At 39.2% G+C, this 26,354-nt stretch overlaps 1 protein-coding gene across 7 annotated transcripts in view; it reads right to left on the reverse strand.

The window, feature by feature from the left end:
- Positions 1–26,354, reverse strand: part of TPK1 (thiamin pyrophosphokinase 1) — a 392,694-nt gene that overhangs the window by 347,982 nt on the left and 18,358 nt on the right. For 2 of the 7 annotated variants that reach the window (XM_060415185.1, XM_060415184.1), the window contains exon 3: positions 114–19,618. The exons of the other annotated variants lie outside the window; for them this stretch is intronic. In XM_060415185.1, coding sequence (XP_060271168.1) covers positions 8,385–9,410 — 1,026 coding nt within the window. In that variant the 5' untranslated portion in view covers positions 9,411–19,618 and the 3' untranslated portion in view covers positions 114–8,384. Of the gene's footprint in view, positions 1–113; positions 19,619–26,354 lie in introns of those variants that run through there. 7 annotated transcript variants of the gene reach the window in all.

The following is a 26,354-nucleotide window of genomic DNA, read 5'->3' on the forward strand; positions in this document are numbered from 1 at the left end:
TGTACCAATCAGCATTATGCAAATTTTAACATAACTTCATGTAACATAAAATCTCAATTATTGCTAATAAAATTTTAGGGAGAAAAACTTTAAAAGTTCACTTTTCAAGAATAATATTTCAATTTTTTATTAATTTCAACTGAATATAAAGGAAATATTTCCAAACCAATCCCCAAATTGTACATGTTTATATATGCCAAGTGTCAGTAATCACAATTTATTACCATAAAATTCAAGAAATGGATAACCAATCACATAGATTCTATTTCCTCAACAACTGGAGTGAGTTCATGCTTCTGGATTTGTTTGTTAATAGACAACCAATTACATTTATGCAAGGTTCTTTTTAAAGTGAAATTTTATAGCAATGATAACTCTGACTATATAAGAAAAATGGTAAGCTTTTACTCTTGTTGTTACGACATTCTATTAAACAATTTACCCTCCTGTAATTTGTTTCATCTCTCTGTGCCTTAGTAAAGTGTACAACTAAATTTATAATAAAATGGATTCCACACAAATATGTAAATATCACTGGAGGTCCAAACAAAAATATTTTCATAGCAAATGATACTCATTCCTCTATATGCACCCTGGAGGAACAAAAGGAAATGCACTTATTCTTGCCTGTAGATTATCATCAAGTTTTACTTTATAAAAACGACTTTATTTTGAACCCTGAAGTTACTGAAAACTCCTGCCCCATATGCGACTTCTTTTAAGCCTTTTCCTTTAATGACATATCTTTGCATTCGATTTCAGACTGCTACGGCATTTTTAGTATTTTATTTCAAAGTTGTTGTCACTTTTCATATTTTCTTACTGTTCTTTGAGGCTTTACCGGCTCAGTCATAAATATCCAGACAGTCTTCTTCATCTGTATTTACATGAAATAGAAAGCCAACTACCGTTTTTCAGTAAAAATGCTTTCTGCAACATGTTAGCTACTGGCCGCTATTAGAGCAGAAGCCTAATTGAATTCAAGTCTGAATTCCTTAGTTCACAGCCATTCTTTACAATATACCTTACTGTATGTCTCAATCCCATGGCCTGCTCATCAGAAGAAATCTGATTTCTTCATCAGCGACAGTCAAGCTCTCCAGAACCCCCACCCAGCTGCTTGTGCCCACAGACAACGCAGTGCAATCTGAACGAGCAGGCCAGGACCACAGGCTCCTGGGGTGAAAAGTAACACCACCTAATCCAACCACCCAGATGCAGCACAACACAATCTCTCTCACAAAGAGGCCATGAAAACAATGCCTGAACATCTCAGAAAGAGTCAGGAGAATTGCAGCAGTGGAGCGCACCAGAGAAGTACTCCTCCTACGAAGATTAAAAATGTGCAGGTCAAGATCTAAAGAAAAGGCCAAATCTAAATTTAGAGGACCATTTCAATCTGAAACTAATGCTATACCCTCCAGAGCCTACCCAAAAATTACTGTTCAGAATTACTAGACTAGAACTGTAGCCATCTGACCACTGTTAAACTAACCAAAGTTTATACAGCATTTGCATCTCAAGGTTATTTCTCTTTAGAGCAAAGAAATCTTGTACTCTCAAGGGTTAATCACAGCTTTATTAAGTTAGCCTTAAACAGAGGAAAGTTTAGGGAAAGAAGGATAAGTGAATTTGAAGATTACAGGTTTAGAAGAAATGCAATGTCACCATTCCTTTGGAGAGCAGAAAGCTGCCAAAGACAGAAAACCATGAAACCTTTAATTTTGGACTAACTCAGCTCATTCAGTTGTCCCTTAGAAACTTTACATGGGAACTTTCAACAAAAATATAATAAGCTTTAAAATGCTGGCATGTACAAAGTATCAGATCAACTGCCTAGATTTCAAGCTTGCATAAAGACTGAATACACTTGAAATTACATGTGTAGGATACTAATAGTTACGGCCCACAAGGGTTATTTGCATCATTCTACCACTAGTTTGACAGTGTTGCCATTAAAAATGGAGAATTACTTTTCAACCCTCAGTGAAAATTTAGCCTGCGATCACTACATGTGGGATTCTGACATTATGAGAGAGAACAGCTCTTCGGAAAATTAGTTCTTATCTTAAAAGCTTAAGTTAAGATACTGAACAAAGATAAAAGAAATTAAAGTAATTTTCAAAGAAAAACCTGTCAATATATTCCAAACTTCTCCAAGAACACTCAGATTTCAGTCTCACGTTATAATTAGCTTTCACAATTCAAAGTTACAATTGCTCACACACAATGACTATGTGAAAGGAAAAGACTAAAATATTATAATGCAGCCTATGATTTATTGGGCACGTAGAGCTTTAATGCAAAAAGAGAGAGAGAGAGACTCGAAGAAGAAAACTGAGTTGGAACACAACACGGGCAATATCGACTCATCAGGAGGATTCAGAGCCCACATATGCACCAGCCACAACTTTCAGTGCTGTTATTTCCCAGCTGGAGGTTGTTCCATCCACTGCCACTTTTGGTGCTTCTTGCCAGAATTTCAGAAGCTAGAACAGTATCTGATTACCAGTATTATAATTCTGCTTCACTATGCATCAAATGGGCTTTTATGGGCTAGTCTAAGACCTTAACCAACACTGTATTTTCATTTCCTTAGGAAAATATATTCTGAACTGAAAACTACAAACAAAAAATATACTCTGGGTACAGCTGTCTATATAGATGTAAAGTTCTTGTTAATTAGAGACAATCAGCAAAATATTTCTCTTACCAACTTGAATTTGATGTTCTCCTAGGATCATTCACCACTGACTTTTATTTACATTAAACCAAGCCAAATATCTTATTCTCAACTATGCACAAAGGTCAAAAACTGATTTTAAAATTCACAATAACTACATCCAATAACTTACAAAATGCCTGGGACCCATAGCCCTCACTTTTATGTAATTCTACAGCAGAGAAAACCATTTAACATACAACTACCGTTGGTTTTGCAGTAATTAGCCTTGGATTGGGCTTCTATGTTTTCAAATACTGCCTAGTTCTATCAAAAAATAGAGTGAACATGTTAGAATAAGTAATTTATTAACAGAATTTTATATAAAAAGAAACCTGTCTATTCATAAAAGGCTCTGTGATGAGGCAAGACTCGAGTAGAGCAAATGGTTGTTTAGACAAAGGTAAATGATAGCACAAGTGATTTTGAGAACTTATGTATTTATCTTCACTCTACTTCAAAAATCTCTTTTGTGGACTCCTTTATTTCCTTTCATTTCTCTCCCAAACTCCTTTGAAGATCAAGAGCAGCCTGAAAGGCAGCTTTAATGGAAAAAGAAGGTTAAAGTTCAAAAAAAAAAAAACAAAACAACCAAAAAAGGCTCAGAGGGCAAAAAGAGGAAGGAGAAAGAGACAGAACAATCTATAATAAATCATTTTTGTAAACAAATGGGATCTACTCAAACTTATAAGCTTTTACACAGCAAAGGAAACCATAAATAAAAACACAACCTACAGACTAGGAGAAAACATTTGCAAACAATTCAACTGACAAGGGTTTAATTTCTAAAATACACAAACAACTGATACAACTCAACAAAAAGGACTCAATCAAAAATGGGCAGAACTAAATAGACATTTCTCCAAAGAAGACATAACCAACCAATAGGCTTATGAAAAGATGCTCAACTTCACTAATTATTAGAAAAATGCAAATCAAAACTACAATGAGTTATCACCTTACACCAGTCAGAATGGCCAAAATCGAAAAGTCTACAAACAACAAATACAGGAGAAGATATACAGAAAAGGGAACCCTCCTACACTGCTGAAGAAAGATAAATTGGTACAGCCACATGGAAAACAGTATGGAGGTTCTTTACAAAAAAATAAATATAGATTTGCCATATGATCCAGCAATCTCATATGGGCATATATATGGAAAAAACTAATTCTAAAAGACATATGCATCCCAATGTTCACAGCAGCACTATTTACAACAGTAAAGACAGGGACCAACCTAAATGTCCACTGACAGATGAATGGATAAAGACGACGCGGTGCATATAAATAAATGTGTGTGTGTGTGTGTGTGTATAAAGGATATTTACTCAGCCATAAAAAAGAATGGAATAATGCCATTTACAGCAACAGGGATGGGACTAGAGATAATCACACTATGTGAATTAAGACAAAGACAAACATCATATGATATGACTTATATGCAGAATCCAAAACATGTTACAAAGGATCAGATTATATTTGATCCCTTAGTCATATCCGACTCTTTACAACCCCATAGACTGCAGCCCACTAGGCTCCTCTGTCCCTGGGATTCTCCAGGCAAGAACACTGGAGTGGGTTGCCATTTCCTTCTCCATTGCATGAAAGTGAAAAGTGAAAGTGAAGTCGCTCAGTCGTGTCCGACCCTCAGCAACCCGAGATACAGACTATCATATGTAAAATAACAAGGTCCTGTCGTATAGCACGGGCAACTATATTCAATATCCTGTAATAAACCATGATGGAAAAGAACATGAAACAGTATATGTGTATACCACAATGACTGTGCTGTACACCAGAAACTAACACAATATTGGAAATCCACTACACTTCAATTTAAAATTAAACAGAATAAATCATTTTGTTTTACTACTACTACTTACTATAACTTATAAGATGAAGGTGGAACACAGTTTTAATTTTGAACCACATTATTAAGCCAAAGAAATGATTTGTATAGCTTTTCTGAGATGCCATTTTACATTCTGTATTTTAAGTCAACTCTTTAACGGACACTTTAATGAACTCAAACCAGCAGTTTATCCATACAGGAACCACTGAATTTTGTTGCCGAGCAAATCTTCCCAAGGTACACTTTAAAACCTGATTATTTGGGGTACACAGAGTACTAACACATAGTAATGAATAGATTTATATATTCATTAAACTGTAACAGCATGTTTTCTCTAATAGTGCATTTACCTAGTATATTATAAACTGTAACATATACTGGATTTGTTCAATGAGCTGGCTATTTATGTGGCATTTACCAGATGCTAAAATCAAGTTACTTCTATAAGTTGACTGTGTACATAGACATTTTTCTGAGTTGGGACACATAAATGTGACTCAGAGCAAATATACCATTATTTTTAAAACTCTCCTAAATATGCAATCACCATCTCTTTTTACAATGGCTTTCCAGTTCAAATGTTTTATTTAGTCCAAACTCCTATCCTAACCTTAACTTTATAAAATAATTTCCAATTTACCCTATTCAATCATAATCTTAGTTCGTTCAGCATTTCAGTCACTACTGTGTAGTATTCAAATTTAGATGTTCCATTAAAGATAAATATTTTAGACTCAGCCTTCATTTCTCTCTTAGCCTTCATTTCCTTTTTTAATTTTGCTATCCATATATAACCAACAGACAATAGTTACCAATCTTTCTCAAACTCAGCATTTTATAGAAAAATAACTACAGGACAATAATTTGGCCACTATAAGAGAGCTTTAGTATATCACACTGCATTCACTTCTGCAAAAATACTACAGCATTCTGGTAAATGATCTTTAAAGTAAGAAAAAGTAGTTTACCCAATTATATTAAAACAATTGGTAACAGGGATGAGGCTGAAAATATATAATGCGCCATTCTTATGTGTACTATTCATGCATATCCAAAGGGAAGCTTTTAAATTCTTACATATTAAGCTTTGATAATATATCAGTAAAATATACAAATAAAGAAATTCAAATACTGCATTCACCTCTCTGGCAAACATCAAATTGAATCAAAATTATCTATAAAATACCTCTGAGCAACTGACACAAAAATCAAAAAGTCAAAAATCCTAAGAAACACAAAGAAACATAGTTTCCTTTAAAAATAGCCTTAATTCCTAGATTTACTCCCTATTTTTCTTCCATTTATTCTACTTTAGATACAACTTTAACTCAACTATGTAATGTGTCAAATAATAGAAGATTAAACGTAACTTTGGAAAACAATATTCTGACTGCATACAGTAAGGCTTAATACAACAAGAACTAAACACAAATTCAGTACGCTAGCAAATTTGCTTCTCACGGGGTTATAGGATAGCAGTTCTCAAAGTGCTTTATATGTATGTATACTAGGTTTGAATGAATAAATAAACATATTGTAGATAATGAGAACCAGCTTTCGGGCTGTCAGAGAAATTACAAGTAAGGAATGCAAGAAGGCTAGAAGGAACCATGTGATACCGGGTGAGAATCTGAGACAGACATCACTGTAAATTCATGGCACTTTAATATATACACAGATAGATATTAAAAGAAATAAATGTAGCTCTGTGTGTTTGCAAGAGTTAGAAAACACACTTTCCTGGCTCCATCTACTGAGAGACCCTTGAAGTACCTGAGAGCAAAGCAGCAGTGAGCACAGGCAGCCCTGAGAACTTGGCTTCTAAACGCCATTCTCCAGGGAAAGGAACCAAAGCCCCTTAAGCGGCAGATTCCAGGGCTGGAGCAGGGAAAACACAAGATGAGCCTAGAGCACTTGAAATGCCAGAAATGAAAAATGCTCCAAAAAGATAAATATGTCAAATGGGCCCAGAAACTAATCTGAGTTCTCTCCTTGGTCAAAGATAGAACAATTCGGGAAACAAACAATTGTGTTGGATAATAACCCATAAAATAAAATACCCATGAGGTCTTGAAAGTTAAAGTCGCTCATTTCAGTTCAGTTCAGTCGCTCAGTCCTGTCCAACTCTTTGGACCCCATGAATTGCAGCACGCCAGGCCTCCCTGTCCATCACCAACTCCCGGAGTTCACTCAGACTCACATCTATTGAGTCCGTGATGCCATCCAGCCATCTTATCCTCTGTCGTCCCCTTCTCCTGCCCACAATCCCTCCCAGCATCAGAGTCTTTTCCAATGACTCAACTCGTCGCATGAGGTGGCCAAGGTACTGGAGCTTCAGCTTTAGCATCATTCCTTCCAAAGAAATCCAGGACTGATCGATCTCCTTGCAGTTCAAGGGACTCTCAAGAGTCTTCTCCAACACCACAGTTCAAAAGCATCAATTCATCAGCGCTCTGCTTTCTTCACAGTCCAACTCTCACATCCATACATGACCGCTGGAAAAACCATAGCCTTGACTAGACGGACCTTAGCTGGCACAGTAATGTCTCTGCTTTTGAATATGCTATCTAGGTTGGTCATAACTTTTCTTCCAAGGAGTAAGCGTCTTTTAATTTCACGGCTGCAGTCACCATCTGCAGTGATTTTGGAGCCCAAAAACATGAAGTCTGACACTGTTTCTACTGTTTCCCATCTATTTCCCATGAAGTGATGGGACCAGATGCCATGATCTTCGTTTTCTGAATGTTGAGCTTTAAGCCAACCTTTTCACTCTCCTCTTTCACTTTCATCAAGAGGCTTTTTAGTTTCTCTTCACTTTCTGCTATAAGGGTGGTGTCATCTGCATATCTGAGGTTATTGATATTTCTCCCGGTATTCTTGATTCCAGCTGTGTTTCTTCCAGTCCAGCGTTTCTCATGATGTACTCTGCATAGAAGTTAAAGAAGCAGGGTGACAATATACAGCCTTGATGTACTCCTTTTCCTATTTGGAACCAGTTTACTATTCCATGTCCAGTTCTAACTGTTGCTTCCTGACGCCCATACAGATTTCTCAAGAGGGCAGGTTAGGTGGTCTGGTATTCCCATCTCTTTCAGAATTTTCCACAGTTTATTGTGACCCACACAGTCAAAGGCTTTGGCATAGTCAATAAAGCAGAGATAGATGTTTTTCTGGAACTCTCTTGCTTTTTCCATGATACAGCAGATGTTGGCAATTTGATCTCTGGTTCCTCTGCCTTTTCTAAAACCAGCTTGAACATCAGGGAGTTCATGGTTCACATATTGCTGAAGCCTGGCTTGGAGAATTTTGAGCATTACTTTACTAGCATGTGAGATGCGTGCAATTGTGCAGTAGTTTGAGCATTCTTTGGCATTGCCTTTCTTTGGAATTGGAATGAAAACGGACCTTTTCCAGTCCTGTGGCCACTGCTGAGTTTTCCAAATTTGCTGGCACACTGAGTGCAGCACTTTCACAGCATCATCTTTCAGGATTTGAAACAGCTCAACTGGAATTCCATCACCTCCACTAGCTTTGTTCATAGTGATGCTTTCTAAGGCCCACTTGACTTCACATTCCAGGATGTCTGGCTCTAGATGAGTGATCACACCATCATGATTATCTTGGTCGTGAAGATCTTTTTTGTACAGTTCTTTTGTGTATTCTTGCCGCCTCTTCTTAATATCTTCTGCTTCTGTTAGGTCCAGACCATTTCTGTCCTTTATCAAGCCCATCTTTGCATGAAATGTTCCCTTGGTATCTCTAATTTTCTTGAAGAGATCTCTAGTCTTTCCCATTCTGTTCTTTTCCTCTATTTCTTTGATTGATCGCTGAGGAAGGCTTTCTTATCTCTTCTTGCTATTCTTTGGAACTCTGCAATCAGATGCTTATATCTTGGCTTTTCTCCTTGGCTTTTTGCCTGTCTTCTTTTCACAGCTATTTGCAAGGCCTCCCCAGACAGCCATTTTGCTTTTTTGCATTTCTTTTCCATGGGGATGGTCTTGATCCCTGTCTCCTCTACAATGTCACGAACCCCATTCCATAGTTCATCAGGCATTCTATCTATCAGATCTAGGCCCTTAAATCTATTTCTCACTTCCACTGTATAATCATAAGGGATCTGGTTGAGGTCATACCTGAATGGTCTGGCGGTTTTCCCTACTTTCTTCAATTTGAGACTGAATTTGGTAATAAGGAGTTCATGATCTGAGCCATGGTCAGCTCCTGGTCTTGTTTTTGTTGACTGTATAGAGCTTCTCCATCTTTGGCTGCAAAGAATATAATCAATCTGATTTTGGTGTTGACCATCTGGTGATGTCCATGTGTAGAGTCTTCTCTTGTGTTGTTGGAAGAGGGTGTTTGCTATGACCAGTGCAGTCTCTTGGCAAAACTCTATTAGTCTTTGCCCTGCTTCATTCCACATTCCAAGGTCAAATTTGCCTGTTACTCCAGGTGTTTCTTCACTTCCTACTTTTGCATTCCAGTCCCCTATAATGAAAAGGACATCTTTTTTGGGTGTTAGTTCTAAAAGGTCTTGTAGGTCTTCATAGAACCATTCACCTTCAGCTTCTTCAGCATTACTGGTTGGGGCACAGACTTGGATAACTGTGATATTGAATGGTTTGCCTTGAAGACGAACAGAGATCATTCTGTCGTTTTTGAGACTGCATCCAAGTACTGCATTTCGGACTCTTCTGTTGACCATGATGGCTACTCCATTTCTTCTGAGGGATTCCTGACCGCAGCAGTAGATATAATGGACATCTGAGTTAAATTCACCCATTCCAGTCCATTTTAGTTCACTGATTCCTATAATGTCAACATTCACTCTTGCCATCGCTCAGTCGTGTCCAATTCTTTGTGACCCCATGGACTATATAGTCCATGGAATTCTCCAGGCCAGAATACTGGAGTGTGGAGCCGTTCCCTTCTCCAAGGGATCTTCCCAACCCAGGTCTCCTCCAATGCAGGCGGATTCTTCACCAGCTGAGCTACCAGGGAAGCCCCAGGAGCTCTTACTGATATAAATAACTAAAGAAATAGAGAATGAACAGCTCTTCCTTACAAAAGAATTCTAGTCACAATGCAAAAGGGAAGGGGGAAACAGAAATTCACCATCAAACACAGTAATAACTGCTGCAGACAAAACTGCACCAATGCACACAATCACAGACAGCCAAAGCGTGAGCGGAAACAAGATGTGAGTAACTCCAAAGGAGAGGACAGTGACCCTACATAAAAACTGAGGATAAGCCACCTTAACCAAGTGTAAACGAGGCTATCGGCACCAGGAATAAGACATATTCACATTACATACCCTTCATATGAGGCCTTGAGAAGGGTTATATCATTTATACAGCATACTTGCCAAAATGCATTATCTAAACCTAGTCATGAGAAAAATTGGACAAGTGCAAATCAAAGGGCAGTCTACAAAATAACTGGTGACTATTCTTCAGAAGTACCCGGGCCATGAAAGCCTTAGAGAGATGGAGGAGACATAAGTAAATACAACGTGAGATCCGGGATTAGATTCTGAAACAGAAAATCTATTCATTTCAGTTGAAAAATGGATAGCAATCAAATAAAGTCTGTGGTTTAATAAATAGTATTTTACTGTACCAATATCAAATTTTAGCTTATGGTTCATGTAATATGTTAGCATTTGTGGAAACTGGATAGAAGGTATTGGGAACTCTGTATTATATTTTACAACTTTTGGGGTCAATCTAGTAAAAATTAAAAGTTTAAAAATATGCTTGCTATTGAAAGGATACTTACTAGCAAAATCCGAAACAAAACAAAATGGAATAAAATGAATCCGGTAAAGACTGATAGCATGAGATTATATACAATGTATAGATAAACCTGTAAACCTGTTAACACTGGTGGTTTTCAATAAACCACAGGTGGTATTCAATACCATGCATAGCTAACTCTCAGCTTGGTTAAGAAATTGCTTTGACCAAAGCAATACTAACAAGCACGAAGCAAGCAATGAGTTAAGCACCTCCACAGTGGGGCTTGCTTTGCCAGTATGCACTTTCTTAGAGCACTTGGCAAAGAGGTCGGGGTACCACGATGGAGACACCATGTGGAAACAGACACCCAGCCAAGTCTGTTCCAGAAAAGACACCACACATGTAAGTAAAGAAGCCATCTTGAACATTCCAGCCACAACAGGGAAGCTACTGGAACAGAACTGCAATTCCCTAATCCAGCCCAATCACAGAATTGTGTAGAAAAAATACATCATTATTGTCTCAGGACACTAAATTGATGATTAATGTACCAGCAGTGGAGGAGGGAGGCAAGCTATCCATACAAGATTTAAACGTGTGTAAGATGCTTATTTAACTTATATGCAGAGTACATCATGAGAAACGCTGGACTGGAAGAAGCACAAGCTGGAATCAAGATTGCCAGGAGAAATATCAATAACCTCAGATATGCAGATGACACCACCCTTATGGCAGAAAGTGAAGAGGAACTAAAAAGCCTCTTGATGAAAGTGAAAGAGGAGAGTGAAAAAGTTGACTTAAAGCTCAACATTCAGAAAACGAAGATCATGGCATCTAGTCCCATCACTTCATGGGAAATAGATGGGGAAACAGTGGAAACAGTGTCAGACTTAATATTTTGGGGCTCCAAAATCACTGCAGATGGTGACTGCAGCCATGAAATTAAAAGACGCTTACTACTTGGAAGGAAAGTTATAACCAACCTAGATAGTATGTTCAAAAGCAGAGACATTACTTTGTCGACTAAGGTCCGTCTAGTCAAGGCTATGGTTTTTCCAGTGGTCATGTATGGATGTGAGAGTTGGACTGTGAAGAAAGCTGAGCGCCAAAGAATTGATGCTTTTGAACTGTGGTATTGGAGAAGACTCTTGAGAGTCCCTTGGACTGCAAGGAGATCCAACCAGTCCATTCTGTAGGAGATCAGCCCTGGGATTTCTTTGGAAGGACGGATGCTGAATCTGAAACTCCAGTACTTTGGCCACCTCATGCGAAGAGTTGACTCATTGAAAAAGACTCTGATGCTGGGAGGGATTGGAGGTAGGAGGAGAAGGGGATGACAGAGGATGAGATGGCTGGATGGCATCACTGACCTGATGGACGTGAGTCTGAGTGAACTCCGGGAGTTGGTGATGGACAGAGAGTCCTGGCGTGCTGCGATTCATGGGGTCGCAAAGAGTCGGACACGACTCAGCGACTGATCTGAAGATATTCTGCTTAAGACAAGGAAGACACAGAAACACAGCACACTGAGCTTACACAGAATGTTCTTACTATAAGCACCTCACAACGCTGACTGAAATAGAGTAAGCATGTAAGACTTTTCTCTGTAGCAATATAACTGCCCTTTCAAGAGAAGGAATTCCTCCAAATCTGGGGACAGGGGTGGCGGATAACAAGAGGAAGTTGAAATCTCATGAGAGATTACATCAGAGCAGACTCGTGGTAAGACAGGGAGCAAGACAGGAAGTAGAGGAAGTCAAGCAGAAGCAGGGTGTGATTTGGGGCCTGTTCTTTAGGGTTCTGACACCAACACAAGGACAGGAAAAGGAATCATGGTACATGCAAGGCAGAGATTTGGAGCTGAGCATCCTAGCAAGTCAACTTAATCAGTCTACCTCATTCTCCAAATACACATAACAGAACACAGTACCAGAGATACAAAAATAAATAAGCAGTCCTGTCTTGCCCTCCAGCAACTCATACAAGTATACCAACCAATCACAGCACCACTCAGTAAGTGATCTTGCCTCCTCAACCTCGACCTGCTTGTTTGATCTCAAGTCCCTTGCCTTTCCCAAACTTCAGAACTAGACAATCCTTCCTCTTAGATATAAATAGCAAACTCAGAAATATCCAAAAGAACCCCCACAAATACTATAAATATGATGACAACACTAAAATTATGTCCTGGCCCACTCCAACTGCATTCTAGGTATTTACGACAGGTATCACTGCCTTGCTAAGTCAGCACACTGTAGAGTTGCCAAATACTTCTTAATGTAAATGTCTGGACATCCACATCACAGGAAAAATTACTTTTAGTGTAACCGTGTTCCGTATGTTGTTTGCTAAATCTTTTTTATTTGCTAAAACTAGTAACACTAACCATTTATATAATTCAGGATCTAGGCTCCTCAGGGGGAAAAAACAAAACAAAACAAAACAAAACTCAAGGATTTCTCAACCCCTTTGATCTCAGTTTACCTGAGCATTCGCTGATCAATTATGGATCCATTATTAGCAAAGCATTACTAGCATACTCCTAGCATTTTATATGCTTGTCACATAATCATACACTGTAATTATCCTAAAAATAGTGTCTAGTCAATGATTAGAGACATGATGAACAAAACTATTGCATTAGGAAGGCTCAATTAAGCAAAATATCCTGACAAGCAGCTGAGGCAGGGCAATTTTTTAAATCTCAGATAAGATTTTAGCTGAAGATGAAAGACAGTGCCAGAAAAGCCATTCAAGCAGTCACAAGACCTCAGTCACTAGACTGGAACTCAGAAGGACTCTCCATTTGACATACGTTGGAATGGGGAGAAAGCAAAACAGAGGTAAATCTCCAGATCCAAAGAAGCTAGACTCCTGGGACTATTAGAAAAGGCCTTCCTTCGAGAAAAGCATAAGTGAGCCACGTCATCTGAGGTAAAAAATGACAAGTGTATCCTGGAAATTCTTGCCAAGACAAGAGCACTCAGATCCTGACCCCACGATTACAGTGACAGCAAGTCCTGAGGATCGCGCTGGAGCTCCAGGAAGCCACCTCTGTGGGCAGCTTTGTCAACTGCACCCCCACCCCAAGTATCTACCCTATCCAACCTGTTTCCCCTCTGACAACAGAACTTCAGTGTACCTAGATGGCAGTATGTCTCTACCCCAGTCCTAAGCCAAACCTGTCATGATAGCATGACTCCATGTGACTGGTCTCCAGAAACGGCCATGTGACCAAATTTGGGACAAAGTAACATGAAACAAAAAGTCAATTATGTGAATCTTCTGGGAAAAAACCTTTTCTTTTCTCGTATAAAAGGATGAATGAGGCTGCCTGTCCCCTTTTTTAAATCTCAGCATCCTATCCTCTTCTTTCTGCTTGGAATGAAACCACGACGTCCACAGCCAACACAGTAAGGACGGACAGGCACAAAGAACACAGCTGTGTCCCTATCAACAGAGCTGAGCAGCTCCACCAGCCCTCAGCCACCTGCCTCCAGACCACTCAACACTCAAGAAAAGCAGACCCCTAACTGTTTAACCTGCTGTGAGATGGGTTTCTCTATTACTTAAAACCAAATGCATTTTGAACTGATATACTGTTTCCCAAAGAAAGGTGGCCGTGGTCTCATTGACCAGGATGGAGCAGGACTAAAGTGGTCCTGCAAAGGATTTCCCTGGCGGCCCAGGGGTTATGACTCTGCGCTTCCAGTGTAGGAGGCGCTGGTTTGATCCCTGGTTGGGGAAGATCCCACACGCCGTGCAATGCAACCAAGAAAAAAGAGAGAGAGAGATTTAAATTTTAAAATCAAGTGGTCCCACAGAGAAGAGATACAGAGTTTGGGAAGGCTTCCGAAGGAGAGAAATAAAACTATATCAGGCATTCTGCATGTACACATACAAAATCAGCACTGCAGAATGCTTACACCTCAGGCTCTGCAGACACACTGCCTAGGTCTAAACCTTGACTCTGCCACTTACTAGACATGAGACCTTGGGCAAGATAGTCAAGGTCTTCATGCCTCAGTATTCTAATCCCTAAAATGGGAGTATCCTCCCTCCTCAGAGTGGGTTGTGAGAATCAACAACCTAATACTTATAAAACTCTAGGAATAGCTCCTCGCATACAGCAAGCTCTCAGCAAATATTCAAAATCATCACCATCATCTTTATGCTCATAATGCAAACACAAGTTGCTATCACACAGACACAAAGAGATAAAAAGGAGTAAGTATATTTTATGCAGCTCACACGTGGCTCAAACTGTGTAGTACAAGTGAGCAGAAAATTCCTCGCAGAACTCAACCACTGTTCAAGTGTTCTCGTCTCAACTGAGTAGTTCTTCTGTGTCTGTCAATAGCTGCCATCAGCAACTCCAGCTCTTAAAGAGGCCATAAAAATGATTCGATTTCATAACTAGAAGATTGACTAAACATAAGCCATTTGCACTTCAAAAAACAGTTGAAGGGCAAAAGTGTAATGTCAGACTTTATCTCAAGCATTGTTCTTACCTGGCAAGTGGAAACAATAACTCATCGCCTAACACTATTAGAAAGGGTGAATTTACGATCGATTTCAGGTATACATACTACAGCATGCATAATCCTTCAGTTTTCTAATATCACAGACCAATACACACTTCAGCTGAACCATTTGTTTCTGTGAATGACATCAGCACAAACCAGCACACACCTGGGTTCCTTTCACAGGAGATTTTTTTTTCTTTTTAATCAACAGGAATTACTGCAGGCACATAATGACAGGTCCACCGAAAACAGGCAACACGAATTCAGGAAGATGAGTTGATAACAGGCAATAGAGAACTTTGAAAGACCAAATGTTCCTATGACAACAGTAATTTCAATCAAGAAAGAGACAGCAGAAATTTAGAGGAAAACTATTGTGCAGTGTTGAACGAAAACTGTACTAAAGTTTCCACCAGGCTTCAAAACTTTCAAAACTCACCTGGCTTTGAAAATTACAAAAGTGATTGGCACTAGACACCCATAAACCCCCATCATTATCTCATTTTTCCCCAGGCCTACCCCATTCCTGATACTTATATGTCAATGTTCCTAGCCTTTCAAGTCTATCACAAAAATATCAGCTTCTCTTACCTACCATTCCTTGGGTACCTCACCAATCCCAAATGCATCCTATCCTACTGGCAAATCTCAGAATTAAAACTGAAGTTTTATAAAATTTATGAATTAAAAAAATTTTAAACTTGGGGGCAAAACATTTTTCACAATTGATTTAGACACTGGTTCAGCAAAAAAGTCATTTCTTTAATTAAAAGGTAACATTTAGCACATGGAGACCACCGATACATAAATTAAAGTGCATAAAATTATACAACTGCTGTATAAATGTAAAGTTACTGACTGCTATACCCCTTTCATCTTTTTAGAAAATAAGTTGGGGAAATATACAAACAGAAACCCAAATGGCCCTGGAGGTTCCTTCACCTTCCTCTCTGCTCGAACTTCTGGATCTTTTAAAGGAACTAGCTCAGCAGGTCAGAGTCCATCAAAGAACAGGCTCAGCTGAGAGGCCAAAAATCCAGGGCTCCCACTTCCATCAACCAGTACTTCGTACTGTGACAGTCACCGAGAGCTGGCGGTCCCCAACTCTGGGATCCAATGCCCGACGATGCGAGGTGCAGCTGACATAGCAACAGCAGAAATAAAGTGCACAGTAAATGTAATGCACTTGAATCATCCCGAAACCATTCCCCCTCTCTTTGTCCATGGAAAAACTGTCTTCTGTGAAACTGGTCTCTGGTGCCAAAAAGGTTGGGGATGGCTGATCTAGAGGTTCCAGCAAAGATATAGAACATCAGGGGATGGAATTTTTCTCTTGGGAGTCATTTTCAAGACACACTTCAGTCCAGGTAAGCACCTCTCAGGGGGATGACAGCCCAGGGAATGTGTGATTTTCTGGGTGTCTGCTTGTATGTTTGTCCCCCGAAACACCAGGTAACAACTGCACTGCGCACCGTGGAGTCTGGGGCATGTGTGTCTCAGCCGCTTTGCCCCTTCTCCTGCAAGGCCCCAGGAGGGTTTCCAGATGCTTTTTTTTAACTTGTAATGCTCACAGCCTATAATAGATCATTTATAGATCAGGAAACAGATTTCAAAGAAATTTAAAACTATCTAATTACCCACCTTTTAAATTAACAATAAAAAGAATTTAATTAGTGCTAAAGTGCAATTTTCCATAAATTTAAAAATAAGACTTCCATGCAAATATAAAATGAACAAATACCAAAGATATTACTTGACTCACTAATTAACTAGGATAACAGTTCAAATTGGAGTATAGGTAGGTAACCTGACCTGCCTCTTGAGAAACTTATATGCAGGTCAGAAAGCAACAGTTAGAACTGGACATGGAACAACAAACTGGTTCCAAATAGGAAAAGGAGTACATCAAGGCTGTATACTGTCACCCTGCTTATTTAACTTATATGCAGAGTACATCATGAGACATGCTGGACTGGAAGAAGCACAAGCTGGAATCAAGATTGCCAGGAGAAATATCAATAACCTCAGATATGCAGATGACACCACCCTTATGGCAGAAAGTGAAGAGGAACTAAAAAGCCTCTTGATGAAAGTGAAAGTAGAGAGTGAAAAAGTTGGCTTAAAACTCAACATTGAGAAAACTAAGATCATGGCATCTGGTCCCATCACTTCATGGGAAACAGATGGGGAAACAGTGGAAACAGTGTCACACTTTATTTTGGGGGGCTCCAAAATCACTGCAGATGGTGACTGCAGCCATGAAATTAAAAGACGCTTACTTCTTGGAAGGAAAGTTATGACCAACCTAGACAGCATATTCAAAAACAGAGACATTACTTTGCCAGCAAAGGTCCGTCTAGTCAAGGCTATGGTTTTTCCAGTGGTCATGTATGGATGTGAGAGTTGGACTGTGAAGAAAGCTGAGTGCTGAAGAATTGATGCTTTTGAACTGTGGTGTTGGAGAAGACTCTTGAGAGTCCCTTGGACTGCAAGGAGATCCAACCAGTCCATTCTAAAGGAGATCAGTCCTGGGTGTTCTTTGGAAGGAGTAATGCTGAAGCTGAACTCCAATACTTTGGCCACCTCATGCGAAGAGTTGACTCACTGGAAAGACTCTGATGCTGGGAGGGGTTGGGGGCAGGAGGAGAAGGAGACAACAGAGGATGAGATGGCTGGATGGCATCACTGACTCGATGGACATGAGTTTGGGTAAACTCTCGGAGTTGGTGACAGACAGGGAGGCCTGGCGTGCTGCGGGGTCGCAGAGTCGGACACGGCTGAGTGACTGGACTGAACTGAACTGAACAGGATTACTGAAAAGAATTTGCTAACAGATGCAAAAATGGTGACTCCACTGTAGGAAGGATTCAAGAAATGAGCACCAAGGTGCTAAGGATGGCTCAGTTAACTAACACAAATAGCGATTTGTGTTAGTCCTTTGGTTAGTTTATTGCTTAGTTCTTTGGACTTAACTGATTAATAAAAACAACCGTCAAGTATTGCTTTAGGCCTGGTGGCATCATGAGAAAATTACTGATATACTAAGAGTGCTACAAACAGAAAGAAAATTTAGAAATCTCTGCTACAGGGCAACAGCTTTTGTCGTGATCTCTTTTTCAGAGTTTAAATCAACTGCAACTCTACTGGATAAAAACGTTTTGCATTATGATGGATAAGAGTCATTTGCACAACGCTGTCAACTTCCACACCTACAGAGTTGCCTAGACAAAAGAAAATGAGTAAAAATTATACACCCCAAATACAGTAACTGGAAAGTCCATGAAGACAAGCCCAGCATTCCACTGAAAAGACACCAGGTAATCTCTTTTGCTCATTTTCAAGTCTGGAACAATTTCTCCACCTTAGGTTTCAATCAGTACTAACAAAAATAGAGCAAAAATCACACAAGATGGGGGCAGAGCAGGGGCAGCAATAATCTAGGAGTATTTCCATCAGGAATTACAGAGCATGCCCTGCCAGCATGGGCATGCTGTAAGGGACACTCTGATCATCTGCTATTGGACACATAATCATACAGTCTCTCTAAAAAAGACATTTGGTGACACATCCTATTAATAGAAACTGCAGAGACTCAGATCTTTGATTCTGTAATTCCACTCATAAATTTTTATTCAACATATAATAGATTACATCTATCTCATAGCATTAATTACAAAGTAATTTTAAAGGATGTGAAACAATTTAAGTAGATTTCCCAGTTTAAATGTTCTTTTCAGAAGCCTTGTAATTCTCAAGTCCTTTCTAAGTGAGCCACTTAATACCCAGAATTTCCCCTAAGATGTTTATCACACCAACTCCTGGAGTTTACCCAAACTCATGTGCATTTAGTTGGTGATGCCATCCAGCCATCTCAGCCTCTGTTGTCCCCTTCTCTTCCTGCCTACAATCCCTCCCAGCATCAGAGTCTTTTCCAATGAGTCAACTCTTCGCATGAGGTGGCCAAAGTACTGGAGTTTCAGCTTTAGCATCAGTCCTTCCAATGAATATTCAGGACTGATCTCCTTTAGAATGGAATGGTTGGATCTCCTTGCAGTCCAAGGGACTCTCAAGAGTCTTCTCCAACACCACAGTTCAAAAGCATCAATTCATCGGCACTCAGCTTTCTTCACAGTCCAACTCTCACATCCATACATGACCACTGGAAAAACCATAGCCTTGACTAGACGGACCTTTGTTGGCAAAGTAATGTCTCTGCTTTTGAATATGCTATCTAGGTTGGTCATAACTTTGCTTCCAGAGTAAGCATCTTTTAATTTAATGGCTGCAATCACCATCTGCAGTGATTTTGGAGCCCCAAAATATAAAGTGTGACACTGTTTCCACTGTTTCCCCATCTATTTGCCATGAAGTGATGGGACTAGATGCCATGATCTTCATTTTCTGAATGTTGAGCTTTAAGCCAACTTTTTCACTCTCCACTTTCACTTTCATCAAGAGGCTTTTTAGTTCCTCTTCACTTTCTGCCATAAGGATGGTGTCATCTGCGTATCTGAGGTTACTGATATTTCTTCCAGCAATCTTGATTCCAGCTTGTGCTTCTTCCAGTCCAGCGTTTCTCATGATGTACTCTGCATATAAGTTAAATAAGCAGGGTGACATTATACAGCCTTGATGTACTCCTTTTCCTATTTGGAATCAGTCTGTCGCTCCATGTCCAGTTCTAACTGTTGCCTCCTGACCAGATGTATAGCAGGCACTCAAATGCTGGCTCAATGAATGAAATGTTACACAGCTTAAAATATGTTTCCTCTGTGGAGCTGAAAAAATAATTACAAGTATTAACAACAGAGATTATGTCAGAGAAAAACCTTGAGTCATATCCCAACTATACTGATAGACCATCAGAATCATTTGCATGTATTTTGAAAATTTTAAGACTGCCAAATGTGACATGCACACAGATACCGTTAGTGACAAGAATGAGACCACAGGGTCACACTGAGGAGACCATTCTCTGCCACTGTATGTCCTGAGTGCATTATCACACTATGCATTTCCACAGACAACAATAAAGCTCGAAAGAAAACCATCATACACTTCTAGCTTAAAGGAAGTTTTTAATAATGATAAATATCGTCCTTAAATATGGGATGGAGATTTTTTTTGTTTGTCTTAATCATGTTAAAAAGGAATCTTATATGTTCCTTTGCTCAGAGCTTCTCCAACTTTAAAGGAGCTAAGACTCATGTAGTGGTCCTGTTAAAATGTCAATTCTCATTCTGTCGATCAGAAGTCGGGCCTGAGACTGCATTCTTACGTGTCCCAGGTAATGCCAACAGTGCTAGCATGGCGATGTCAATCTCAGTATCAGGGTCTCATACAAGGAAACTTACAAATGTAAAGAAGGGTATGAAAAGCTCCGTCCTCCTGCGGGGTTTTTTTGGAGTCCTAAAATACTCTCTCTCTTCTCTGATGATTTATCAGAACCTTCCTGATGAGAATTCTCAACATCCTGTGGATGTTACAGTTTAAAATACAGAAAACATAGAAACAGAAGAAGGGTCATCACTCCAGATTCCATGCAAGCTAAAAGCATATTAAAGGAATAAAACAACTCTACGATCCCAAATTTTTGATAACCCAGACGAAATCGACCAATTCCTTGAGAAGACACAGTTTGCCAACACTCACACAAGAGTAAATTATGTGAATAGATCATTCAAGAAACTGAATCAATAAATAACCTTGGAAAACAGAAAACATGAGACCCAGATGGATTCACTGGTGAATTCTACAAACATCTAAGGAGGAAATCATACCAATTCCATAGAAGCATACCAATTCTATCTCTTTCACATGATAGAAGCAGGAAGACTTCCTACTGCATTTGATGAGGCAACCATTAACCTAACGCTAAAACCAAAGACATTACAAGCAAACTAGAGATCAGTATCTCCCATGATCACAAATTCAAAAATCCTCAACAATATATTAGCATACTGAATTCCAAAAATGTATGGAGAGAATTATATACCACAACCAAGCAGGCTTTATTTCAGGTATGCAAGACTGATTTGACAACCAATGTAATCCATCACACAAGCAGACTAAAAGAGAAAAACAACATGGTTATTTCACCTCATGCATAAAAGTCATTTTAAAAACTCCAACACGAAAGGTGGAACAGAAGCCAACTTTCTCAACTTGATAAAAGACCACCTCCAAAATACCTACAGCAAACATCACACTTAAAAGGGAGAAACTCTAAGTTTTCCCACTGGTTCTCAGTGAAGGTGAAGTCGCTCAGTCATGTCCAATTCTTTGCAATCCGTGGACTGTAGCCCACCAGGCTCCTCCATCCATGGGATTCTCAAGGCAAGAATACTGGAGTGGGTTGCCATTTCCTTCTCCAGGGGATCTTCCCAACTCAAGGATCGAACCCAGGTCTCCCGCATTGCAGGCAGACACTTTAACCTCTGAGCCACCGGGGAAGCGGTTCCCAGTGAGGTACTGACAAAAATATCAGACAAATATATTAATGGAAAACAGAAACAGAGAGCCCAGAAATAGCCCCTCATATAAACAGTCAACTTATTTTTGTCAAAGGAACAAAGGTAAGACAATGGAGCAAAGATATGCTTCCAGGACAAATGAACACAACTCTACAAAAATATGTAAGTAGATACAGACCTTATAGCTTCACAAAACCACCCAAAAATGAATCACAGACTCAAATGAAAAATGCAAAACTATAAAATTACTAGGAAATAAGAAGTAAACCTACATGACCATGGGTGTGGAATGCCTTCTTAGGTACAACAACTAAAAGCACAATCTGTGAAAGGAAGAACTGATAAACTGGCTTTCCTTAAAGTTAAAAACTTCTCTGCAAAGGACCACATCAAGAGAATGAGAAGACAAGCCACAACCTGGGAGCAACTATTTTCAAATGAAACATCTGATAAAAGACTGTTTTGCAAAATATATAATACAAAGAACATTTAAACTCAACATTAAAAAAACAAAACAACTCAATTAAAAAATAAGCCAAAGACCTTATTAAATGCCTCACCAAACAAGCTATACATGTGCCAACTAAGCCCATGAAAACAAGCTCTGCTTTGAATGCCATCAGGGAAAAACACAGGTTAAACAATACCACAGATACAAATACACACCTACTGGAATGGCCAAACCTGGATTACAGACAACGTCAAATGCTGGTGATCGACGGGAATTCTCAGACCCTGCTGGTGGGAGAGTCAAAGTGACTTTGGAAGATAGTTGGGTGGTCTCTTACCAACCTAAACCTAACCTTACCATACAATCCAGCAACTGCATCCCTTGTGTTTTAGCCAAAGCAGCTGAAAACTTATATCCACACAAAAACCTACACATGGATATTTATCACAAGTTTATTCCTAACTGGCAAAACTGGGACGCAACCAAGAAGTCATTCAACAGGTGAATGGGTAAACTGTGGTAGCACTAAGAAGAAACGAGCTACCAAGCCATGAGAAGACATGGAGCAACCTTAAATGTATATTAATACGTAAAAGGGGCCAATCTGAAAAACCATACACTGTATGACTCCTACTATCATGATATTCTTGAAAAGGTAAAATCATAAAAAAAAAAAAAAGATCAGTGTTGCAGGGATAGATAAACAGGCAGAGCACAGAGGATTTTTAGGGCAGTGAAAATGTTCTATATGATTCCGTGAGGGTGGACATATTTCATCAGACATTTGTCCAAAACCATGGAATGTACAACAGCAAGAGTGAACCCTACTGTGAACAAAGGACTTTGGGTGATTCCTGTTTACCACTGTCAGCTCAAACACATTATAACAAACTCACCACTCTAGCAACAAATGTACCTCTAGTGGGGATGTTGACAATGGAGGACACTATCTATGCTTGTGTACAGGGCATATGAGAACTCTATACACCTTCTTCTCAATTGTGTTCTAAACCTTAAAGTACCTCTAAAATATAAAGTCTTTTAAAAAATGAAAGACAGGCTCTCAGTCAGCATTCTTGAGAAAAACATCTGATTACTAATGCCTACACTGGCATAGTGGATCTGAGAAGTATGAAATATAAAGAAAATTGCTGGTACCTCTTTCATATAAAAGAGTTTGTGCTACATAACAGGCATTCAAGTAACTGCTGAACAAATAACTACAATATTTAGCCTGGAAAAGGGGGAAAAAAAGAAAAATCTGGTTAAGGTATGTCAGTATTTGAAGGCAATTACGACAGCATATTAAGAATCCGAGACATCACTTTGTTAACAAAGGTCCGTATAGTCAAAGCTGTGGTTTTTCCAGTACAGACATGAGAGTTGGACCATAAAAACGGCTGAGTGAAGAGGAAGTGATGCTTTTCAACTATGGGGCTGCAGAAGACTCTTGAGAGTCCCTTGGACAGCAAGGAGATCAAACCAGTCACTCCTAAAGGAAATCACACTGAATATTCATTGGAAGGACTGATGCTGAAGCTGAAGCTCCAATACTATAGCCACAAGATGCAAAGAGCTGACTGGCTGGGAAAGACCCTGATGCTGGGAAATACAGGAGGGGATGACAGATGATGAGATGTTTGAATGGCATTATGGACATGAGTCTGAGAAAACTCTGGGAGACGGTAAAGGACAGGGAAGCCTGGCGTGCTACAGTCAATGGAGTCTCAAAGAGTTGGACACGACTGAGCAACTGAACAATAAAAAGTAGAAAGCATGCACCCCATCTCCAGCTCAGCAGGTAAAGAATCCTCCTGCAATGCATAAGACATGCAGATTCAATCCCTGCATCAGGAAGATCCCCTGGAGAAGGAAATGGCAACCCACTCCAATATCCTTGCCTGGAGAATCCCATGGATAGTGGAGCCTGGCAGGCTACAATCCATGCGGTTACAAAGAGTCGGACACAAAGGAGGGACTATGTACAAGCAGAAAGCAAGTGAAAGTCTTCTATCTGATTTCAGTTAGAAATAAGAAAACTCAAGGTCAATTTCAGCTTATTTTATGCATAAACAATCAGTTGACCAACAATAGGATGTATTTTCTCAGAAAGACAGAGCTACCTGAACATGGTCAAGCAAGAAAGCCAGACAGCCATCTCAGAGGGGCACCACCAAAGACACACTTGCCCCAGGAACACGAAGGGTTTCAAAGATTTTCTCTCCAAGCACAGGATTCACTACTCACAGCATTTGTACTCACGTGAGCTATTAACTGCAAGAGCAGTTTTCCTTCTTTGAAAAAGAAAAATAAAGTTGCCTCAACATACACATCAGCAATTGGGCCACGAACCCAATTTATACAACTTACACATGACCTAAGAGTAAATCAAAGCTTAGATTCTCTAAAGACATAAAAACAAAAAGAACTATTCCATGGTGATAAATGAACACCTTCAAAGACAATGGTGTGATAAAGATACAGGAATACTCTCAGAATGAAATCCATTTGTTTGAGCATCTGTTTGCCACCTACAAAGAATAATAACTCTTTCTGATGAATTTTAACAAGAAGGAAGGGAATACAATTCATTTGAATGAGAAGTTAAGGCACAAATACACCTCAGTTTCCTAGAGAACCTTCAAAGACATCTAATGTTAATGTATCAAAACCCACAGAAGGTTTTTTTGGTTTTTTTTGGAGTGATCAAGCTATAACATTTGAGCACTGAGAATATCAGAACTTCCCCCACAGCTTCGCTCCATATTTTCAATTGCTTTGTTTAAAAGAATAGTATTATTTCTGAAAATGCTAAAAAGGACTAATTTCCAAAATTTTTTAAATTGGGATTATTTTTAAACTCACTTTAGAAGCTTTCCTTTAGGAAAGCATGCAGCTATTAAAATGCTAATATGTAAGGATGTGGGAGGTGGGTGCTGCAGAGACTTAACACCACTAAAACAAAGGAAATTGATTCTCTAGATGATGCGGAAAAGATGGCTTATAAAGTTAATGAGATATTACTTATGGCAAAAGAAACAATTTGGCCACTAAGAATGAGGATGAACCAAACATTTTTGTCATCAGATATATAATGAAACTAATTAAAACAACAACAAAAATTAAGGCAAATATAAAAATCAAACAAAACACATGAGAAAGTAAAAATACACATAAAGTATACTCGTGACTGAAAAGTCTTTGTAAATTAGAAATAAATTGGAGAAAGCAAAAAGGAAGAATTCCAACAATTATGAGTTATACACCAAGGAAGAACAAGAAGAGTCAGCAACATTCAAGAGACTTGAAAACTACCTAGAATGGATTTCTAATTGAGCAGGAAAGTAAAGTAAGAGGTTGTTGTGTGAGTGCTAGGTGTCTCCAACTCTTTGCAACCCCATGGATTGTAGCCCGCCAAGCTCCTCTGTCCATGGAAATTTCCAGGCAAGAATACTGGAATGGGTTGCCATTTCCTCCTCCAGGGAATCTTCCAGACTCAGGGATCAAACCCATGTCTCTTGAGTCTCCTGCAATGGCAGATGGATTCTTTACCTGGGAGCCCAAAATAAGAGGATTAACACCTGAAACTGGAAAATCCACTAGTTTGCCTCCTGGATATCTTAATTAGCCCTGGATAGCAAATACATCACAATCCTTAAGCTGAAGGTTTAGCCTGAGGTCTACATGCCATCTACAAAGGGATGAAAACGTCTTAAAAAAAAAAGCAAGTATCAAAGCAGGCCTTACTGCCTTAAACAACAGAAAAGCTGTGTCGATATTAAGAAAAACAAAGTCAAAAAACCCAGGCACAGACCTAGTTCTGTCTCTAGTAACTGTTTCCAAAGGCTTTCCATGGAATATAAACATTCTACTCCCCATGTATGAAGCTTGTTCCAAAAGTCCCAGTCTACGAGTTGGCACTTGCTGATATGAATAAGAACAAAATATCTGACAAATTATCACAAACTAAATGTAAAGGGTTTCTAGTGAAACTTTAGCATCTAAATAGAGACATGCTAGAAGTATAAACTATACACTGTGGAGTTTGAAGGTTTAGTACAAAAATGTCAGTTATTGCATTCATAATTGTTTATTTCTGATTACATGCTTAGTTATATCAGTTTAGATATATTAGACTAAATAAAAGATAAAATTAAGTTCATCTGTTTTCCCTTTTTAAAGAGGCTACTAGAACAATTTAAATTATGAAATTTAGATACTTAGGAAGTGTTGAATGAATAAGAGGACATATTGTATAGAAGGACAAAACAGCAACTAAGTAAGACTGAAATCGACTCTTTGTGATTCATCTACCAGTGATATGACAGGGTCTTTAAAGGGGTAATTAGGGTAAAAACAAGTCGTAAGAGCGGCACTAACCCGATAGGACAGGTACCTTTTAAAGAACAGATCAGAACCCAGAGGACACACAGAGCAAGGGGGAACACGTGAGGACACAGAAAAGGCAGCCGTCCGCAAACAAGGAGGGGCCTTGGAAGAAACCAAACCTGAATCTCTGACTTTTGGCCGGAGAACTGTGAGAAAAACTTCTTTAAGCCACTCAATCTATTGCACTTTGTTATGGCAGCT

The sequence above is a fragment of the Ovis aries genome, chromosome 4, assembly GCF_016772045.2.
Source record: "Ovis aries strain OAR_USU_Benz2616 breed Rambouillet chromosome 4, ARS-UI_Ramb_v3.0, whole genome shotgun sequence".
Taxonomy (NCBI): Eukaryota; Metazoa; Chordata; class Mammalia; order Artiodactyla; family Bovidae; genus Ovis; species Ovis aries.